This window comes from Catharus ustulatus, chromosome 23 (genome assembly GCF_009819885.2).
Source record: "Catharus ustulatus isolate bCatUst1 chromosome 23, bCatUst1.pri.v2, whole genome shotgun sequence".
NCBI lineage: Eukaryota > Metazoa > Chordata > Aves > Passeriformes > Turdidae > Catharus > Catharus ustulatus.
The window spans coordinates 2,056,929-2,079,021 of record NC_046243.1 but is presented as its reverse complement, the minus strand read 5'-3'; the positions used below and the strand labels follow the sequence as shown (position 1 = coordinate 2,079,021).

The following is a 22,093-nucleotide window of genomic DNA, read 5'->3' as shown; positions in this document are numbered from 1 at the left end:
TCTTCTTGGGCTGTGCCTTTTTTTTTTAAATAATGTGGCAGATATTCTCAAGAGCTGAGCTCTGAGACCCAGCAGATGAATATCAGCCTTAAAGGGACTGCAGAACCTCAGCACTCAATGACTGCAGGGGTGTTGGCAGCACATGAGTGTCCACAGAGGAACACTAATGATTATAGAGCTGTGGTTGTAAAATGAAACTAATGGTTCAATTCACAAAAACCTCGATGGATACTCATTGGTTTAACCTGGAAATGCACAGATAAGGGATCTTGATTTGAAATTATAAGAAGTGAAAGGGAAGTATAATTTGCAGGAACTTTGCAAAGTTCATTTCCATTAAATGTTAATATTGACAGTCGCACTGGATTATAAGCCGCATGTTACAATCCAGAGTGTGATAAAAGGTATCTGTTCTGTCACCATCTGTTGAGGGTGGGGCAGTGATCCTGATCTCATGGGAGATATTCTGTTAATGGGCCATCCATTGAAACCAGGTGGGGCAGTGTTCTTTATCTCCATGGGATATCTCCTGTTCATGGCCATGGTTTATAAACCAGGCAGGGCACTGTTCTTTATCTCCATGGGATATCTCCTGTTCATGGCCATGTTTTATAAACCGGCAGGGCATTGTTCTTTATCTTTTCACAACCCATCCTTCCTCCAGCCAGTCATTTTCTGTTCATGGCCATTGAGTCCCACTGTGGGACTGATAAAATTACTGCATCCCATTGGGAGTTGCTCCAGCCAGGGGGAAGAGCCCAACATTTCTCACCAAGATAAAACAGGTTTGGGACACTAAGGGAGCCCCTTTCTCCACTGGACTCCAGAGGAAAACCGGATTTCTCCACATCACCACTGGAGCTTGGGAGGGAAACTGCACCTTGTACAGGAGCACTGCTCCAGCTGAGCCACATCTGTCACTGCAGGAGGATGCAGCCACCATGGAATGGGACTGCTGCCAACACCCTGCCTGACTGACGGGTGTCAGGTTGTACTCTGACTGTGTCAGGGTTTGGGGTTTGTTCTTTGTAGCGCTGTATTTCTATTTTTATTTCCCTAGTAAAGAACTGTTATTCCAAATTCCCATATTTTTGCCTGAAAGTCACTTGATTTCAAAATTATAATAATTTGGAGGGAGGGGTTTTACATTCTCCATTTCAAAGAGAAGCTCCTGCCTTTCTCAGCACACACCTGTCCTCCCAACTAAAACAGCAACTTTTCATTCTTTGTCCATATATCAGCCACACCTGATTATAAGCCGCACTTTCGGGTTCGGACCAAAATTTTAGTCAAAATGGTGCGGCTTATAATGGTGAAATTACTGTACATGTAAAAGGGCCTGGAATGTTCACTTTTGGATATAGCTACCAATGTATTCCAGCAACTGAGGGGTCAGAATTCCAGGGAGGCTGCCCAAGGGGAGGGTGCATCTCACCTGCACACAACCTTGCAGGCTGAGCTGCACACAAGGGAGGGGCCTCTAAGGTTGAGTTGAGAGTAAAAGAAAATGTGAGCTCCACAAAAGAGGAGCAGCACTGCTGAGTAACACAACAGATGCACATGGGATTGAGAGAACAGATACAAAATTAATTTCCAGAAATACATGCCACACTGCCATGCAAACTTTCTCAACACTTGGAAACCATTCAGGGAAGCAGAAACACTTGACTTCCACCAAGCCAAAGTGTGCTGGCATTGTACTGACATGTTAAACAGAGTTTGCAGGCTTGTTAAACAGAGTTTTTACTGCATAAATTCTGCCAAGGACACGGAACAGGAACAGTGGGATTCTAGTAATGCTAATTTCTCCTTCTTTGGTTTAGAAACTTGGACTACACCCACCATGCAGAAAGACCCACGGTGCTCATGATAAATGCTCTGAGGATTAAGAATTGTGTGTATTCCAGAGCCCTCTAAGGGAGGGAATTGCATTGCCACCTCCTACAGCTGCAGGTGCAGGGACAGGAACCTCCACTGATGTCATCCATGCTTTAAACTAACCTTGGAAGAGTACTTATTTCCCTGACTCCTAATTACTTTGCTGCCCAAACAGGCACTAAGTGCTACACATCATACAGTGAAATCCAGAAGAGGTTAAAACAGAATGAAAACAGCAGCCACTGAGAGACCCAGGTGGAGGGAAGGAAGGATTTCCAAAATCATTTAACATCCATAAGGCACAGTATTGTGTTTGTGTGGAGAGGTGTGGGTAGCAGGGGATACAGGGGGATTTCTGTGAGAAGGTGCCAGAAGCTTCCCCGTGTCCAGTGGAGGCAGTGCCAGCCCAGGACAGCCCCAGGACAGAGCCTGGCAGCGATGGTGGCACCACCTCAGGGCCAACAGAGCTACCAAGGGTCAACAAACCTGCTCAACTGCAGCCAGAGAGAGGAGTGGGCTCATTTCTTCTTCTGCAATGTGGAACCTTCTCCTAAAACAGCTCTGTGTTGAATCCATCCTCCCTCTCTGGGGATAAGCTGATTTTGAGGTGGCAATTCACAGCAGGTCCCACCAGCTCCTTGTGCTGCCTTTGCACAGCCCAGTGACTCTTCTGCAAGGCTGATACTTAATGCACAGCTGGAAATCCAAAAATTTGTTTCTCTTCGAGGCTTTTCTCAGTTTCACAGGAGCCTGATTAGTAAAGATGGAAAAAGCAGCTCACTGCCATTCCCTATTGCAGTGGAAAAAAGTACACAAGTATTTCTGACTGTCTGTTGGGTGGTGCAAGGTATTCTGTCATGGTTGCAAAATACCCTTCACTGTAATGAGTTCTGGGAATGATGATATTTTTTAAGATCTAATCTTTGTCTCTTTTAATCAAACTTATTTTTTCATTGTATTGTATACTTCAAGGTTGTATTCTGAGAAATTGCTATTTAAATACAGTTATGAAAATACGCAAAGTAAAATATTTCTCCTCTCAATTTCCTCTGAGTCCGTTTAAAACTGTTACAATAAAATTAGGAGCCCTTTGATAGGAAAATATTTAATATCTTTTCCCTTGCACAATGTTATTTTTGTGGCTGTTCTGCAGAGTTTTCTTCAAAAAGAGAAAAGACTGTGATCCACGTGCTGCATGTTCAGAGAAAGCTGAATGCCAGCAGGACCTTGTTCAATACAGAGTGAAAAATTCAGAGTCAAGTTTTCTTCTGTAACAGACATGGGAATGTAGTCATACAAAATTTTATTTCAGTGCATTAGTTTCTATAAAGTTGATGTAAATTTTAAATAAATCTATGAATGAAGAGTCCCTTGGAAGCTGCTGATGTTATGAATCTCAGGTGGAAGACCAAAGCTGAGGTACTGAGTTTCAAAACATAAAAAATGATGGACACAGGCAATAAGCAGAGACTTAGCTGCCGTTACCAGCAACATACTGCCAGGCTAACAGAAACTGAGAGATACGACATTGTTCAACAAAATATCCAACAAGGAGCCACCCATATCAAATTATAGTGCAGCTAGGTGTGAATCAACTGAGACATATTTGCACTGAATGGTAATGTCTTTTACTTACCTCAGACAAAATTCCTCTTAGCACATCATTTTTGGCATGAGCACCATGGCTGGCAAAGCCCATGGGAAGCTGGACTGCCTGGCAGGTGACACCCACCCGGGCAGGTATAAATAGCCAGCAGCAAGGACAGCCTGCAGCACTTGGATTCCCTCAACCTCGCTGTGCACAGCTTTGCATATCTGGGGCTAGAGAGCTGAACCCTTCACCATGAGCTGCAGCATCAAGAGAACATCCAGCACCTCGTACAGGAGCGGAGGAGGAGCTGGTGGTGCCTGTGGCGGCAGCAGCGGCCGCAGCTCCTCCGTGTCCTGCCGGCGCTACGCGTCCTCCGTGATCGGCGGGGGCAGCTACGGCGGGGCAGCGTGCGGGGGCTACGGCGGCGGCCTGAGCATGGGCGGCCTCGCCGGGGGCTTCGGCGGGGGCTTCGCGGGGAGCTGCGGCCCTGGCGGGGACCTGCTGCTCAGCGGCAATGAGAAGGTCACCATGCAGAACCTCAACGACCGCCTGGCCTCTTACCTGGACAAGGTGCGAAGGCTGGAGGAAGAGAACGCTCAGCTCGAGCTGCACATCCGCGAGTGGTACAGGAAACAAGCTCCCAGCGTCTCCAAGGACTACAGCTCCTACTACCAGACCATCGAGCAACTCCAGAATCAGGTAGGATCCTCCTGGTGCACGTGGCTCCATCTCCCACATGCTCTTCTCTCCTGGAAGCCTTTCCTCCTTCCTCTCTGCCTCTTCCTCCTCCCTCCATCCCCAGCGCTGGGCTCGGCCGTGCTGGTGCTAGCACAGGCACAAACCTGCTGAGCTGCACTCCCATCCCCTGGCTGAGCAAACCCCAGAGCAGCCCACGGGCAGCAGGGCACAGCCCGAGGCACCAGGAGCTCCAGCAGCCGCAGACGCGCTGGCTCACGCAATGCACATCCCACGATGTGCAGGTGGCTGCACAGCAGCCCTGTGTGGTTTGCAGCGCTTCCCCCTGCTCCCACCCACATCAGCTGCATGGAGAGAAGAGCCAAAGCACCTTGGTGGCAGGATCTGAGCTCCCTTTGTCCCTTCACACTCCTTCCTACATACCCTGGTGGAAGGACTGAGGTCTTCCCTTACAATCAGGTCACACAGTACCAAAAAACAGAGCAAACAGACACCATGAATTATTGCATTATATGGAAAGGGCTGCAAACACTCTTCAGGACACATGGGGGCTGTCCCTAACTTTAGAAAAGGAAGAGCATGGATTTGCCAGGATGGTCTGTGATAGCACAAGCTTCCCTGAAAAGTAAATCTGGATCATTACCCTTCCATGTGGGCCCTGCACTACTGCAAGAAATAATTCTAAGACTCACAATAACACCCTACCAAAGCTTAGAGCTTCTTTCTACTTCTCCTGGAAATCAGAAAGACTCCTCTCCACCTTCTTCTTTTGCAGATTATTTCTGCCACTGTGGACAACAACAGAATGCTTCTGGACATTGATAACAGCAAGATGACTGCCGATGACTTCCGAATGAAGTGAGTACCTCCCTGTGAACCTGGTATATCTGTCAAATCCCTCTCATCATCTAAGAAGACACGGGAGGACAGCCCTGGGTGGTATTACTGAGTCATACTGTTTTACTGGAATTCTGATCTTAGGATGTGTGCTATTGCCTGTCAGCATCTCATTTCCCCATTTCTGTCTGTGTGTGTGACACAGGTATGAGAATGAGCTGGTCATCCGTCAGACCGTGGAGGCTGACATCAATGGCCTGAGAAATCTCATGGATGACCTGACTCTGGTTAGATCTTCACTGGAATCCGAGCTGGAGTCCCTGAAGGATGAGCTGATTGCTCTGAAGAGAAACCATGAGGAGGTATGATCCAGTGATAAATAGCACTGATCCATTGATCCTCACACTTCCCACCATCACATAGCAAGTCAATTTTACCTGATGCCATGGCATTGCCACTCCTTTGTACCATGGTGCTGCTTTGCCCCAGCACAACAAATGACCTGTGTGTGTGCTCTTGTGTCTCTCTCTGCACTCCCTGCAGGAAATAAGGCAGATCCAGTCCCAGACTGGTGGTGATGTGAGTGTGGAGGTCAATGCTGCCCCTGGAGAAGACTTGACAAAGATCCTGAATGACCTGAGAGATGAATATGAGCAGATCATTGAGAAGAACCGCAGGGAGGTGGAGCAGTGGTATGAGGTCAAGGTACATAGCGATGCCCAGAGTGAATCTCCTGGGCAGGGACAGCCCAGGCCCCCTGGTACCAGGACTGGCTGAAAGGGAGAGGCTCCCTGCACATGTGAGTACTCACTCAGCAAATCTGCTCCCTTGTGGCTCAGCAAGTGTCTCTGGGGTTTGACTCTGCAGATCCAAGAAGTCAATCAGCAGGTCACCACCAGCAGCCAGGACATCCAGACCAGCAGCCAGCAGCTCAGCGAGCTGAGGCGCGAGATGCAGAACCTGGAGATCGAGCTGCAGGCACAGCTCAGCACGGTACGTGGGCAGGATCTGCGGGCCCTCCCCTCCTTGGCACGGGCAGGGAGCCGTGGAACTCTGCTCCTCAACTCTGTGTTTGCCTTTTAGAAAAGCTCTCTGGAGAACTCCCTGGCAGAAACCGAGTCTCGCTACAGCTTCCTGCTGCAACAAATCCAAGCACAGGTCAATTCTGTTGAGGAGGAGCTGGGCAGCATCCGCTGTGAGATGGAGGGACAGAGCCAGGAGTACAAGATGCTCCTGGGTATAAAAACCCGCCTGGAGCAGGAGATCCAGCAGTACCGGGCACTGCTGCAGGAGGGCCAGCAGGATCTTGTGTATGTATTTCATATTATAGCAAGGGAGTAAAAAGAAATCCTCATGTACTAATTTACCCATAGAGACTTTTTGTCCCTGAAGCTGCATCAACATATCTTTCAACTGAATATTCAGTGTTAGTAGGTTTTGATGAATTCTCTCTGTTGGTTTTTTTTTTCACAGTGCCTCCCAAGGAGCTTTCCAAGGAGGTGGAAAATCCTCCCAGTCATATTCTGCTTCCTACTCTCATTCCCAGGGTGGGGACATGTCAGGTAAGTTAACACTTTGTAAGCATGTGATTATTAGTGGGTTACATCTGTCCCAGTGGCTGCAATGTATTTGGTCAGAAAAAAGTTTTGTAGTTTGGGTGGGGAAAGATTCTGAGGTCCATTAGCCTGGAAGTGAGAAACCTCATTACTCCATTGCAGCAGAATCAGGAGTTCAAATACAGCAAGTGTTGATCTTCCCTCTGCCTAAATACAAAATACAGTTTATAAACTTTTGCTTACTGGAATAATAAAAATATACAGTTCTGAGAAAGTGCCCAGGGTGCTGCTGGGCATGGAGCCGCTGTGACACTGCTGTAAGAATTCCACTCAGCAGGAATGCTCAGACTTTCCCTCAAGGCAGTGATTTGCTTTGCGTTCTCACAGGGCAATCAAGAGTGTGCTAGAGCAGCAGAAGAGACCCTGGCACCGTCCAGCTGAGATGCTCCGACCATGGGCGGCGAGAGACACCCCAGAGTTTCTGCAGCACGGCCGGGGCAGAGGGAGGGGTTGGGAAGATGAGCCTGATCACCTCCCCCAAAACCCCTTCCTCTGCCCTCCAATGCTTGGCTTACTCAGCTTGTCTTTGGCAACTCATTCCTTGTTAAAGGGCTCACACTCTGCTGGTAACTCTTCTCCAATAAACCTTTACAACTGCAATGCAAATCACAACATGTCTGAGAAAATAAATGTAACCAATCTTGTGTGGGTACTTATCCACCAAACAGGGGCTGTGCAGTTGTAGTGGGTACTTGGTCCCAGGACAGTCCATTTTGCACCAGGGAAATGGACACACTGCTGGGATAAAACCACTGAGTGAAAGCAAATATCAGAAGTGTGAGCATGGCTGTGTGAGGTGAGACAACAGCCAGCCTCTGCCTAGGGGAGCTGCTGGGTGGGGCTGCCAGAACTCTCTTCACAAGCAAGAGGTTGAATATAGAAAACTTCTTGTCAGTTCTTGACACAATTTTCCCTGAGACATTAAAAATCAGTTACCATTTTGTTTTTTAATGGTCACTAAGGGATTGCTTTCTGGCCCCTTGCCTTGCCACTTGTACTAAAGAGAATGAATTATGTGAGTGAAAGGAGAAAGAAAATACAAATAATGGTAACTATCAGCAGATCAACTGTTAATTTACTAAACTGTACCCAGTGGTACTACTGTGAGTTATCTGAGTCCATTAATCTCATCACAGCTGGAGTACTGTGGGAAGGAAGGTGTGACTCAGGAGAGGTTGTTCCAGTATGAAGGGGCTTCCTCACAAGTATTTCTTCACCTTTTGTTGCACAGAGAATGACATATTGATGGCTTCTGTTAGGAAAAACAGACAGCAAGACAATGGATCTGTTTCCTTCAGTACAATGCACCAAAAACACTCCAATATTTTATGATAGAAATTTCAATCTAAATACTGATATAATACCAAGAACCCAATTTCTGTTGGTACACACAGCTGACTGATACTCTGCCTTTAGAGAAATGAGAGACACATCCTTTCACTGAAAGTATTTTCTGTATTTTACTGCTTAAGAACATAAAATATGTAACATAATTAGAGATAAGAGGGCAGCTCCTTTAGATGTATTTCATTTTCTGAAGATCACAGTGAAGCCTTTTTCAGTCCCTGACTGTTGTGCACCACATACACAAAATCAGCCATGTATGACGTACAGATACCTGTTTGTCCCTTCCCCACTGATTAAACCTGGTTTCTAAGATTTCCCATTTCATTTCACACTGAAGGATTGATCTGTTAGGGTAATGAAATTAAACACCTTCTCATCACAACCAATTTAGAAGAGTTTGATTTTGTTTAGGTCCTCTCTCAGTAATACATACCTTGGCTCTGCCAGCACAGCACCCTGGCTGCAGCCTGCAGTGAGTGTCCACAAAGAATTCACTTTCTACTCCTGTTGAAAAACTGACAGCATCAGGAATTTGTCTGAAAAAAGCCTGTATACAACGAGTAAAAAGTTAATTTCAGCTTGAAAGAGCATAGGAAGTGATGTAAAGCAAATGCAAACATGACTTTTGTCTCCAGAGGTTGCCAGAACATCTCTTTTGAGGTCAAATTATAGAACCTTAAACTACAGTTGATGTATATAACTAAAGAATGAAAGGTTACAGTAATTTCACAATTATAAGCCTCATGTTACAATACAGGATGTGATAAAAGGTATCTGTTCTATCACCATCTGTTGAGGGTGGGGGCAGTGATCCTGATCTCCATGGGAGATATTCTGCTAATGGGCCATCCATTGAAACCAGGCAGGGCATTGTTCTTTATCTTTTCACAACCCATCCTTCCTCCAGCAGTCATTTTCTGTTCATGGCCATTGAGTCCCACTGTGGGACTGATAAAATTACTGCATCCCATTGGGAGTTGCTCCAGCCAGGGGGAAGAGCCCAACATTTCTTACCAAGATAAAAACAGAGCTTTTGGGACACTAAGGGAGCCCCTTTCTCCACTGGACTCCAGAGGGAAACCGGATTTCTCCACATCACCACTGGAGCTTGGGAGGGAAACTGCACCTTGTACAGGAGCACTGCTCCAACTGAGCCACATCTGTCACTGCAGGAGGATGCAGCCACCATGGGATGGGACTGCTGCCAACACCCTGCCTGACTGATGGGTGTCAGGTTGTACTCTGACTGTGTCAGGGTTTGGGGTTTGTTCTTTGTAGTGCTGTATTTCTATTTTAATTTCCCTAGTAAAGAACTGTTATTCCTAATTCCCATATCTTTGCCTGAGATCCCCTTGATTTCAAAATTATAATAATTTGGAAGGAAGGAGTTTACATTCTCCATTTCAAAGAGGAGCTCCTGCCTTTCTCAGCACACACCTGTCCTCCAAACTAAAACAGCAACTTTTCATTCTTTGTCCATATATCAGCCACACCTGATTACAAGCCACACTTTGGGTTCGGACCAAAATTTTAGTCAAAATGGTGCGGCTTATAATCGTGGAATTACTTAATTTGCTTCCTTGTAATGTTCCAGAAGCACAGAGAAGCATCAGAATGATCAAAAATACAGCCCTCTCCCAGAGAACTCCCAGGAACTCCAGAGCTGCAGTGTCTCCCCATTTCTGAGCCAATTTGGAGTGTGAGGTCTTGGTGCAGTGGGTGGCACTGGGCAGAGTCCTTGGGAGTCTCTACAGCAGGATCAGCTCACTGTGGAGTCCTGCTGCTGACAGCACAACATCCTCCACACATTTCTGCTGATCCACGGGGCACTAACCCCCACCTAGGGATGGGCCAGGGCTGTCCTAGGGACAGCACGCAGCACACGTGTGCCAAAGGCACAGCAGCACCCACAGCCTCTGTCTGAGGCTGGCAGGGGCTCCAGAAACCTTGTGCTATTTCTGGGATCAGGTATCCTGACACCACTGCCTCCTCCCAGTGCTCACTTCACTCATCCATGTTCTTAGAAAAAGCCACACACTCGTTCAGTGCTCTGAAAAGACCTACAGGATAGGGAAAAAAAGGCAGGATATGGAAAAAAGGCTTTGGCAGGGAGGAATTTAGAATTCCATTAGTTACCATCGTTGATAACCGGAACACATGGAAGCAGATGGAGAGAAAGAGAACAGGAAAGGATCCCTCTGCTGGAAGAGCTTCATTTCCCTTGGGAAGTCTCTCTAAATTTGTCCTTTTTCAGTGGTAGGAAGGACTACGAGTAATGATTTAGATCAACTGAAGAATTAAAATATCTCACATTCAATAGGATTTTCTGTAGGTCTGTACACATGCAAGTTTATGAGCTCACCCCATGGAATGACACAAGAGAAAGATGAGTCCATAATGGGGGGCTGTGGAAATCCTGCAGCTCTGAATGGACTGAAAAAATGCACAGGTTGGGCGATGCTGCAGGACGATGGATGACAGATGAGGAATGTACAAATGGAGTTCCTGACTAAACTCTTGGGAGTAGCACTCTTCTTACCAAGACCACATTTGACTCATTTACTGGAGAATTAATTACCAGTAATTGTATCTAGGATTGTCCTCTCCCTCTCGTGTGACTGAAGACAATCATCCAGGAATGGCATCACAGCCTCTGTGGAAACCACAGGCTGCTTTTGGTTCTTCTGCCAGTTTGGAGTATCTGTTTGTGGCTCAGCATCCAACTTCACCAGTGAGTAAACAGCACTGGGAAAGGACTCCCAGCATTCCTACTTCAAACAAACTTCTGACTTGCAGAGGTCCATGGGGTGCACTATGAGCAAAAGGTCTGCCAGGGGAAGATGTGATTTCAAAGCTCTTACAGCACCTTTGAATGGCTGAGGAGCCTCAACATCTACAGCAGAACATGTCTGACCTCCTCCATCATCACAAGGACTGAAAGGCAATGGCTCCTGTGTAACTTTCTTTTGGTCCCTGGTGGTATTTACCAGGACCAGAGAGTGCTAACATTTAGCTATCTCTCAGAAAGCTCACATTTAGCCAGCAGAGAAAAACAGGAGGCCTTACTTGACGAGTTCCACAAGAACTTTTATTTCATGTGAAGGGAGTCAGGCAGGATTCTCTCAGAACAAAGCCATATTTATAAGTTCAGAGGGGATTTAAACTACAGCCAATAAAAGTTTATACAAAGAACAGCATCCAATCTAAGTGAGAAGTTCTAAAGGTAAACTGGCCAATTACACAGACTAATTTCTAACCAATTATCTTCCAAAGTGTTAGGAGAGTGACCAAATTCTTAAGGAATTTGGCTCAACCTTGGTATCTAGGATACCTTATCTATTACAGCAAGTTCCAGGGGAAGATGGCTTTGGAGGAATTGTATCATCCAACTCCTGAACAGTCTTGGCTCTTCTGGTTTGTGAAGTAAATCAGCATGGCCAAACTCACAACAGCCAACTCAGGCCATGTACACAGGACAGTGGCCAGAAATGCACATGGAGACAAGGAAACAGCCCCAGGTTACAGAACAGAAAGTCTAGAGATTAAATGTTTGGGATGCAGTTATGGCAGAAAGGGTGGTTAGATCAACTATTCAAAAAAGAGAGGAACAAAGAGACAGAGAAAAGGCACCTGGTGATAGTATGAAATTACAGCATTGGGAAATGTCAGAAATTGTTGGGTCAGGTATTGTGATGCAACGATGCCGAGAAGGAGTTTTAAAATCAACACCTCTGGCACTGATGCCAATGAGCAATAAACATCTCATAGGGGAGAATAAAAGTGCATTTCAACAATCTAATGAGGAAAATATGACTAAGGAATCACACCCTGTGAGAAAATAATTTTTATTTTTTAATAATGATGACTCAGTCTCAATAACATATGCAAAACACCTGGTTCTGACGTGTGGATAATTAGAGAGCTACCAATAAAACAACAATCATAATTATGCAGATCAAAGGATTACATTATCACAGATATGGGGGTGGTGGTGTGTCAAGAAAGAGGGTGAATGGTTTTCCATGATTCTTCAGTCAGCCATAACACACATTAGTAGCTTTTATGGATCTTATAATCATTATGGCTAAGAAAAAAAATCCTGCTTGAGCCACAACTGCAGGGTGTGTGTAAGTAACAGCATAAATGGAGAAACGAATAACAAAATTAATGGGTAAATTATAATTATAATTTGATGGATTCCCATCAAAGTTCAACCCTCACATAATGAGGCCCCTTGTTTTTCAGACTTAAAATTCACATTTTCCAGAAGTTATTGAAAGGCAAAATTTCCTTTCCAAAGAAGGACTTGTCACAATTTGCCCCTTACAGAAATGGTGCAGTTGTTCAGCACCAAGGGACAAAAGACTGAAGTTAAGGGATCTAGAGGGTCATCACACCTACCTCTGTTATACAAAGATAAAATCCCCAACACCAATTGCCCAAGATCAGACGTGAAACTCTTCCATCCACAGCTCTTGCAATGGAAACTCTTCAAGACCCTTCTGCCTCCCATTGTTAAAATTTCCCCTTAGTTTCCAGACCAAACACACTCAAATCCAGATTGTGCCCTTTCCTACATGGACAACAGGATTATTCTGTATTTCAAACAGCCCTGGTACCATTTTCCTCAAGAGCCAGTTGATAACAATCTCAGCCTCCATCTGGCCAAGCCAAATCCTTTCTTTCCTCTCCCAGGACACAGCCAATGCAGCCATACAGATGTCATGTACATATTTCAGATAAGATAACCTCTGAGTGATTGGAAATTTGCACAGAAATGCTTAAAAACTCACAACTTTAAAATGGCATCACTGCATGCTCATGAGACAGGAGAATTTCCTGGAAGTGATACCACCAGATTCTGGTGAGAACAGAAATGACATTACTGCTGTTAAGCTCATTCTGCTGTGATTTACCACTAAATACTCAGAGAGACAGTACCCACAGTGAGCTTTCTTTTCTAGGGAAAAGAAATTCTAAACCTAAACTCTAGATTCTGACATAAAACCTAAATTCTCAGGGATTCTGTTTCCAGAACTGGCAGTTCCATAGGCTAATTTGAACCAGCCTCACGCAGAGGATGCCTGAGTTCATTCTTCTCCAAATCAGAAACTAAAGCAGAGTGATTAGGTGGTGCTTTCACCACCTGTTTTCAGGACAGAAGAAAATGACTCCAAAGAACAAAGAACAGCTATTAAAATGAGTCTCACTCACTAAGTAGCCAGCAACAAACTATCTCCAACAAAATCTAACTGACAGCCACCCACCCGAAATTACAGTGCCGGCTTGGTGTGAATCAGCATGCAAACACAGGACCTGGGGGGAGGGCTGTCCCAAGCCCCAAAAGAAATTCCCCTTAGCGCATCACTTTCAGCATGAGCACCACGGCTGGCAAAGCCCATGGGAAGCTGGACTGCCTGGCAGGTGACACCCACCCGGGCAGGTATAAATAGCCAGCAGCAAGGACAGCCCGCAGCACTTGGATTCCCTCAACCTCGCTGTGCACAGCTTTGCATATCTGGGGCTAGAGAGCTGAACCCTTCACCATGAGCTGCAGCATCAAGAGAACATCCAGCACCTCGTACAGGAGCGGAGGAGGAGGTGGCGGTGCCTGTGGCGGCAGCAGCGGCCGCAGCTCCTCCGTGTCCTGCCGGCGCTACGCGTCCTCCGTGATCGGCGGGGGCAGCTACGGCGGGGCAGCGTGCGGGGGCTACGGCGGCGGCCTGAGCATGGGCGGCCTCGCCGGGGGCTTCGGCGGGGGCTTCGCGGGGAGCTGCGGCCCTGGCGGGGACCTGCTGCTCAGCGGCAATGAGAAGGTCACCATGCAGAACCTCAACGACCGCCTGGCCTCTTACCTGGACAAGGTGCGAAGGCTGGAGGAAGAGAACGCTCAGCTCGAGCTGCACATCCGCGAGTGGTACAGGAAACAAGCTCCCAGCGTCTCCAAGGACTACAGCTCCTACTACCAGACCATCGAGCAACTCCAGAATCAGGTAGGATCCTCCTGGCGCACGTGGTTCCATCTCCCACATGCTCTTCTCTCCTGGAAGCCTTTCCTCCTTCCTCTCTTCCTCCTCCCTCCATCCCCAGCGCTGGGCTCGGCCGTGCTGGTAGTAGCACAGGCACAAACCTGCTGAGCTGCACTCCCATCCCCTGGCTGAGCAAAGCTCAGAGCAGCCCACGGGCAGCAGGGCACAGCCCGAGGCACCAGGAGCTCCAGCAGCCGCAGACGCGCTGGCTCACGCAATGCACATCCCACGATGTGCAGGTGGCTGCACACCAGCCCTGTGCGGTTTGCAGCGCTTCCCCCTGCTCCCACCCACATCAGCTGCATGGAGAGCAGAGCCAAAGCACCTTGGTGGCAGGATCTGAGCTCCCTTTGTCCCTTCACACTCCTTCCTACATAACCTGGTGGAAGGACTGAGCTCTTCCCTTACAACCAATTTTTTTCATAATGAGATGACTTAGAGCATCAGGGACAAAGCCTCCAACACCCAGAGTGCAGAACATCATGGGTTTGACCATTTCCCAACATAAATGCTCTTCTGTTCTTTTCCCCATGGAAATATTCTTTCATCAAAATATTTGGAAAGCCAAAACCTTGCACACACCAGTCCCTGTGACATGGCAATTCAGAAACTTTCTGCAGCCCCTACAGTAGTCCACGAAACAATTCCAAGACCAGCAGTGACATTCTACCAAACATTTGTAGTCCTCTTTCTGTGTCCTCTTTCTGCTTGTCCTGGAAATCTAGACACAGAAAGATTCCTCTCCACCTTCCCCTTTTGCAGATTATTTCTGCCACTGTGGACAACAACAGAATGATTCTGGACATTGATAACAGCAAGATGACTGCTGATGACTTCCGAATGAAGTGAGTACCTCCCTGTGAACCTTGCCTCTTTTCTGTCACAAATTTTATGAGACTCATGAATGTAGGTGGATGAAGCCCTGTCTAAAGTGGTATGATCAAGCCTACACATTATAATGAAATGAATGGGCAATGCTTTCCTCTGCACAGGTATGAGAATGAGCTGGTCATCCGTCAGACCGTGGAGGCTGACATCAATGGCCTGAGAAACATCCTGGATGGCCTCACCACCACTCGGTCTTCACTGGAATCTGAGCTGGAGTCCCTGAAGGATGAGCTGATTGCTCTGAAGAGAAACCATGAGGAGGTATGATCCAGTGATAAATAGCACTGATCCATTGATTCTTCACACTTCCCACCATCACATAGCAAGTCAATTTTACCTGATGCCATGGCATTGTCACTCCTTTGTACCATGGTGCTGCTTTGCCCCAGCACAACAAATGACCGCTGTGTGTGCTCTTGTGTCTCTCTCTGCACTCCCTGCAGGAAATGAGGCAGCTCCAATCCCAGACTGGTGGTGATGTGAGCGTGGAGGTCAATGCTGCCCCTGGAGAAGATTTGACAAAGACCCTGAATGACCTGAGAGATGAATACGAGCAGATCATTGAGAAGAACCGCAGGGAGGTGGAGCAGTGGTATGAGGTCAAGGTGTGTAACAATGCCCAGAGTGAATCTCCTGGGCAGGGACAGCCCAGACCCCCTGGTACCAGGACTGGCTGAAAGGGAGAGGCTCCCTGCACATGTGAGTACTCACTCAGCAAATCTGCTCCCTTGTGGCTCAGCAAGTGTCTCTGGGGTTTGACTCTGCAGATCCAAGAAGTCAATCAGCAGGTCACCACCAGCAGCCAGGACATCCAGACCAGCAGCCAGCAGCTCAGCGAGCTGAGGCGCGAGATGCAGAACCTGGAGATCGAGCTGCAGGCACAGCTCAGCACAGTACGTGGGCAGGATCTGTGGGCCCTCCCCTCCTTGGCACGGGCAGGGAACCGTGGAACTCTGCTCCTCAACTCTGTGTTTGCCTTTTAGAAAAGCTCTCTGGAGAACTCCCTGGCAGAAACCGAGTCTCGCTACGGCCGCATGCTCCAACAAATCCAGGCTCAGATCAACTGTGTTGAGGAGGAGCTGGGCAGCATCCGCTGTGAGATAGAGGGACAGAGCCAGGAGTACAAGATGCTCCTGGGCATCAAGATGCGCCTGGAGCAGGAGATCCAGCAGTACCGGGCACTGCTGCAGGAGGGCCAGCAGGATCTTGTGTACGTTCTCTGTTTGCAAATAACGACACAAATTTTATCCCAAACTTTTCTCTCTTGGCACTCCCGGAAGACAGTGAAAGATATTTTACTTGTCTGTAGCTTAAATCTAAATTCAGCAACTTTTTTTCATGGTGTCTGCATTGAAATGTGTCTGTCAAAAACTTCATAAGCACATCAAACACAGAGGGAAACACAGAGTAGATTATTACTGACAGGTTTGAGTTAATCAGTTCCTCTTGACCTGCATGTGCGGATTGAGTTTCATGGAATCACTGTGCCAAACCAAACTGTAATGAAGTTCCTTCTGTCAGCAGATGAACACACACAGTTGGACTGTGAGAATATAAGAATTATACTGCAACAGTCTCTTGCTATCTCTGCTCTCACAATTTTCTAGGAAAATACAGCTGAAGGGAATGAAACTAAAAAAAAATATAAATATATTTGCAAGATCCAGGAAAAGCTGAGCTGTTACATGCCCTGCACATGATGTCAGCATCTATTTATTGTTCCCTTCATTAAAACTTCTTTCCTTTTACAGATCATCTCAAGGAGCTCTCCAAGGAGGAGGAATGTCCTCCCACTCCTACTCTTCCAGCTCCTACTGTCATGGTCAATCTAGTGACAAGGCAGGTAAGAAACATCTTCCAAAGAACATCCAAACTTATGGCTTTCACATTTTGTGTTTCATCCCTTTTCCTGTTAATTCCAACCTTGTGCTCTGGCTTCCACATCTGCAATTGCAGCAGGGATGAAACCATTCAATATCAAAGCTCTTAATTTCAAAGTGGTTTGGCTGCAGTTCCAGAGACAGGTTAAGCTTCTTTCCCATGCTTCTGCTAATAAATGGATATTTAAATAGTGGATGAGTCTGAAATGTCAGTGCTGCAAAGAGACTCTTGGTTTCCCTATCACAGCAATGGTTTCTTCTTTCTCTCCACAGGGCAGTCAAGAGTGTGCTAAGATTCCACTGTGTTCCCTGCAGTCAGTGCTGTGGGATCAGCCTGGCCCTCAGCGTGGTGCCAAACCAACCACACACACTGTGACCTACCCCTGCACAGACTGCTCCCCAGCTGCTACTCATGAAATCAAAATTAATCATTACTAGGCTTTCCATAAAACTTCTACTCCTCCTCCCGTTTCACACTGTCCATCACTGTGATCACTGTGCTTACACACAGTTCTCTGCAGTGCACTTGGTTCTCTGTTGAACAACAATTCCTCGAATAAAGCTTTACCTGTCTGCAATGCAAAGAAAACTCTGTGTCCAGCAGTCTGTTTGGTATATTAATATTCTGGTTACATTTAGGTGTAACAAGTCAGATACACAAAGAAATTAAGGTTGCATGAATTATGTAATATGGCTCAAAAAAATGTGAATCCTAAATGATATGATGACTGGATAAAATCCTGGAGATGAATAAAACACATCCACGTTAAACTCAAGGGTGACACCTATGGGGAAAAGAAAGGGGTGGGAGAATGCCTTTTTCATAGCATATGTTGCAAAGGGTGTGCAAGTAGTTGATTTGCCAATTCATCAGCTGAAGTGAAAAATCAGGATTAATTAACCCCAAAACTTCATTAAAATTTTGTCAAATGAAAACCACCTTCCTTAGAGTCGCTGAACAAGAAATCAATCCCATCCAGGCAGCCCCAGTGCCCGGGTGAGAGCTCTGCCTCATCTTGTTCCATTAAAGCAAAGGGTTAGATCAGGAAATGAGTGAGTAGTATGAAAATTCTACTAACCCAGCATTTAGTTGTTGGGGTTATTCCTCCTGCCATGCTGGAAAATGTGAGCTCAGGTCTTTTATCTGAAAGTTCCACATGGAGGAGTTGTGTTCCTTCATTCCTTAGGGTCATTCCCATGGGTGCAGGCAAGGTTCAAGTTTTTGTTACTAAACCTGCCCCACTTCGTGTTCCACGAAGGATACACGAGTGTACCACGCTCAGCTTATTTGGGCTCAACAGAGGAAGAAAAAGGGTGAAATATCTCAGTCATTTCAAACTTGGAAATCTGCATCTCCGTGTTTGGTTCGCAGGGCTGAGGAAGCTGCTGAACAGGGTCAGCCACATAGCAGGGGAGTGACTCCACTGCCGCCCTGTCCCAGACCCTGGGTGGGTCTCAGAGCCTTCATTGTTCCCTGAACACCTCCTCAATCACCTAAATCACATTTCTTATCCCGTCACGCAGCTTTACATTTACACTTTGGTGTGCAAAGAGTCAGGACAGGTAAAACATCACTGATTTGGATAACAAGGTATTATTTTAAATTGCATCAAACTGTTCCATGTTACAATCCAAGCTGAATTCTCAGCACAGCGGGGAAAGGATGAGTCAGGGAAGCAAAGGTTTGTAAAGTCAAAGCAAATCTGCCTCTCCCTGGAGTCTCAACAGGATTCTTCTGCTCTGTGCAAATAACAGAGACTCCCTTATGAACCATCCCAAACCCCTCAGCTCTAATGGACTTTGGGAGCAAACACCTCCTTTAGGCACAGTTTAACTAGAAAGAATGTCTGCAATCCCAGGCTGGCTGTTGGGAGCATTCCCGAGTCCCTGCTTCCCTTCTGCTCTGTTTTAGGTGGGACAATTTGCAGTGCCAGAGGGAAGGAAAGCTGTGTTTGAGCCCCATCCTGCTCCAGTGTCACATCCCTCAGCTCTGTACCAGGGACAGGATGTATCTGAGGCTGACAAACCACATCTTTACCAGGATTTATCTGTGGTCCCTCCATTTGGGTCGGCTCCCCGGCATCCTCTGATGGCAATTAAGGAAATAACAAGTAGGATTTGTTATCAAACTGCTCAAAGCATTCTCAAAATTAAATTAAAGCCTCAGGCCTGGGACACAGTTCCGTGAAAAACATGTTTTACTGTTTTGGCAAAATTTTAAAAGGTTTAATAAAAGGATAATAGGAGACACACATAAAGTAAAGGGTTAAAACGGCTGGGTGCTTGGCAAGTTGTTAAGAGCACACGGTTGTTTCAGGAAGATTTTTTAAGATATACCTTACAATACATTAATTTGTTGCATATTTATAGTTTCTTATGTATAATAAAAAATTTTGGGAATTGTTTAGTATGGTCACTTTTTGGGTTTGTTTTTTTAGAGTATGCATGTTTTGTGGTTTGTGGTTTTAATTTTTTTTTAATCATTTTTTAATTTGGGTGGTGGTCCTGGCCTTTTGCAGTTGGTGAGTGTTGATAATTGTTGTGTTAGTTGTAGGGCTTTTATTACACGTTTAAGGGCTGTTATTTTAATTAGGCAGGTAGTTTTAGCATACTATTTCTAAAAAACTCATGTTTAACTTTTGCTATTAGAAGAAAAGAACTTATATTCATACAGAAAAGCTATTTTAATATTATACATATAGCACTTATCCTAATAGTTGTGATAAGCCAATAATATGTTATGCACTTATAACAGCTCGTACAAGGAAAGAACAGATTAATTAATATCGGTATTTTATTTTATTATATTTATTTTATTATATTATTTTTATTTTATTATATTATATTTATTTTATTACATTTATTTAATGCCCTGGATTCGATGGCTGTGCTTAGCAGCGGGGCCTGCAGGGGGCGCTCTGTGCTGCTCCCGCTTCCCAAGGCCCCAAATCCCAAATTCTGGAAATTCATCATCCCCAGATGGATAATACAACATTTTTCAGGAGGTATGATGAAGATAACAGGGTGAAATGGCAGTTTGGAGAGAAATTCAAAACAAGAACCAGTATTCAGTGGACTGGGCTCTGCAAGGGGCTTCACTCTGGATCAGGATTCTGGCACATCTGGAGGGTTTGGACCCTGCAGTGCTTCCATCTGCAAGGGCAGTGTCAGGCATGGACAGGCACAGCAGCCACTGCTCCTCCTGGTGCCTTTGAACAGTCCTGACACTCCTGGCCACAAGGAAATGGAACCATGAGGTGACAATGCAGATTCTGGCACATCTGCAGGGTTTGGACCCTGCAGTGCTTCCATCTGCAAGGGCAGTGTCAGGTATGGACAGGCACAGCGTGTCAGGTATGGACAGGTACAGCAGCCACTGCTCCTCCTGGTGCCTTTGTGCACAGTCCTGACACTCCTGGCTACAAGGAAATGGAACCATGAGGTGACAAGGCAGATTCTGGCACATCTGCAGGGGTTAAACCCACAGCAGTGCTTCCATCTGCAAGGGCAGTGTCAGGTATGGACAGGCACAGCGTGTCAGGTATGGACAGGTACAGCATCCACGGCTATTCCTGGTGCCTTTGAACAGTCCTGGCACTCCTGGCTACAAGGAAATGGAACCATTGAGGTGACAAGGCAGATTTCCCTCTTGGCCCACCACCAACGCAAGGAATGAGAAAAGAAACTCTGACTCACTGTGCCTGTAACAAAAAGCAAGAGGAGAGGAAAAGAAGCTGCTCCTGTGATATTTCTGACATTTACCAGCCCACCATAACCATGAAAAAACAGCAGCAGCCAAGTTAAGTATGAGAATTCATGCAGGAAAATCCTTTCTCTCTGGAACAATTTCTGTTAGGTTTCACATCATACATAACACTTTGGAGTGCTAATCCCAACAAACCTCACAATTTCTTTAAGTGCTTCCACACTGTGGCTGCATTATCCCTGGAAGTGTTCACAGCCTGGCTGGAGGGGCTTGATTCAGTGGAAGGCAGAGGGTGGCAGAGGGTGGAACTGCTCTGAGCTCCCTCCCCCCAAAGCATTCCACGATTCCACGATAAAGGACAAGTGACAGTGAACACGTAGTCTCAGCACACTGGGGCTGACTCTCAGCGCTGTTTTGGTAGTGCCTGAAGAGAGGTTTCTGCACGCTGCAATTACCGCTAATAGCTCGGTGTGGGAGCCCACGCTCCGCGGCTCCGCCAAGCCTGGCTCCAGGGAACACCTTTCCTGGCACACAGCTGTGCTCCCAGCCCTGCAGCCTGCTCAGGGCTGCCATCAAAGGCACCACAGCCTCGCTAATCAACGGTTTCTGACAACAGTCCCAATCTTAGCTCAGTTCTTTCCCACAACCTGATGTCAGAATATCAGAAATCACTGCTGTATGCAGAAGTTCCTGTAAGGGTTTGCCTCACAGCACTCACACACACACACACAAAGATTTTTAACAAATTCCAACAACTCCTTTCTGTCAAAAATGCTGTTAGAAATCATGTCACCAGATTTTCTCAGTTATTAAAGCTGAATCCATTAGGAAAGCATGAAAAGGCACTCAGAAAGCACTTCAGTCACTTGCTTTGCTGGAGGTGAGCTGCCCAAAACACAATTGGCACAAACCTCAGTCTTTAATAAAAGGAAGATTTGAAGCTGAATATGGGTGTCAGAGTGTGGTGGCAAACCACAGCTCTTGGTTAAGGTAACAGCCAGGACTGCCTGGGAAGGGACTTGCCTGGTACACACAAACATGGGAAAGTCCTTCATGAAAGTGGCACAAACTGTCCAACGCAGTGAGAAATCCCCTTTTGTTCCCTTAAAGTTGTGTGACCAGCCAGGGCAGCCAGAACCAGGCTCCAAAGGGGTTTCCATGGGCTGAGAGTTGCCATGAGAACCTGGCAGCAGCTCCACAAACCAGAGCTGCAGGGCTTGCCCTCATAGAACAATAGTTGGATTTTCTCACTGAGCCCGACCAGATATCTTCAGGGTCTGAGAATTCCTATCAAGAAAAACTGAGTATGAAACCACTTGTAGGATCAGGAAAGCCCAAATACAAGGATCCACCAGGAGGGTACTAAGAGAGCTCCTCATTTTCTAATTAGATCCAGAACTAATGTTTAAATTAACATTTAAGGCTTGCACAGTCAAATCTCTTCCCTAACTGGAAGCTGTGACTTACCCCTATGACCAGAATATATTCTTAGAAAATTAACTAGAGAAATAACAATCTCTAAGTCTATAAATACAAGTGTGTGCATGTAAATATATGAGCACATAGCTACAAATAATAGACATACAAATGTTTTAGACAGGAACAGAATAAAACAGCTCAGCTCT

At 46.2% G+C, this 22,093-nt stretch overlaps 1 protein-coding gene across 2 annotated transcripts; it reads left to right on the top strand.

Moving 5' to 3' along the window:
* Positions 1-3,957: 3,957 nt before the first annotated feature.
* LOC117006571 (keratin, type I cytoskeletal 14-like) lies at positions 3,958-17,324 on the top strand. Of its 2 annotated transcripts, none has more exons than XM_033079097.1 (8): positions 3,958-4,168; positions 4,941-5,023; positions 5,208-5,364; positions 5,546-5,707; positions 5,870-5,995; positions 15,866-16,092; positions 16,634-16,725; positions 17,036-17,324. In XM_033079097.1, exons 1-8 carry the CDS (start codon positions 3,998-4,000, stop codon positions 17,053-17,055), a joined length of 1,038 nt encoding a protein of 345 aa, XP_032934988.1. In that variant the 5' UTR covers positions 3,958-3,997; the 3' UTR covers positions 17,056-17,324. The 2 variants fall into 2 exon arrangements, with proteins under 2 accessions (XP_032934988.1, XP_032934987.1); XM_033079096.1 differs by lacking the exons at positions 3,958-4,168; positions 4,941-5,023; positions 5,208-5,364; positions 5,546-5,707; positions 5,870-5,995 and adding exons at positions 13,367-13,958; positions 14,757-14,839; positions 14,987-15,143; positions 15,326-15,487; positions 15,650-15,775.
* Positions 17,325-22,093: the final 4,769 nt, after the last annotated feature.

Bases quoted from the DNA above. Each gene is read 5' to 3' on its own strand.
- LOC117006571 (XM_033079096.1), top strand. From the start codon at position 13,512: ATGAGCTGCAGCATCAAGAGAACATCCAGCACCTCGTACAGGAGCGGA. The intron at 15,144-15,325 runs GTATGATCCAGT...CACTCCCTGCAG, and splicing joins TGAAGAGAAACCATGAGGAG to GAAATGAGGCAGCTCCAATC. The intron at 16,093-16,633 runs GTACGTTCTCTG...TTCCTTTTACAG, and splicing joins GAGGGCCAGCAGGATCTTGT to ATCATCTCAAGGAGCTCTCC.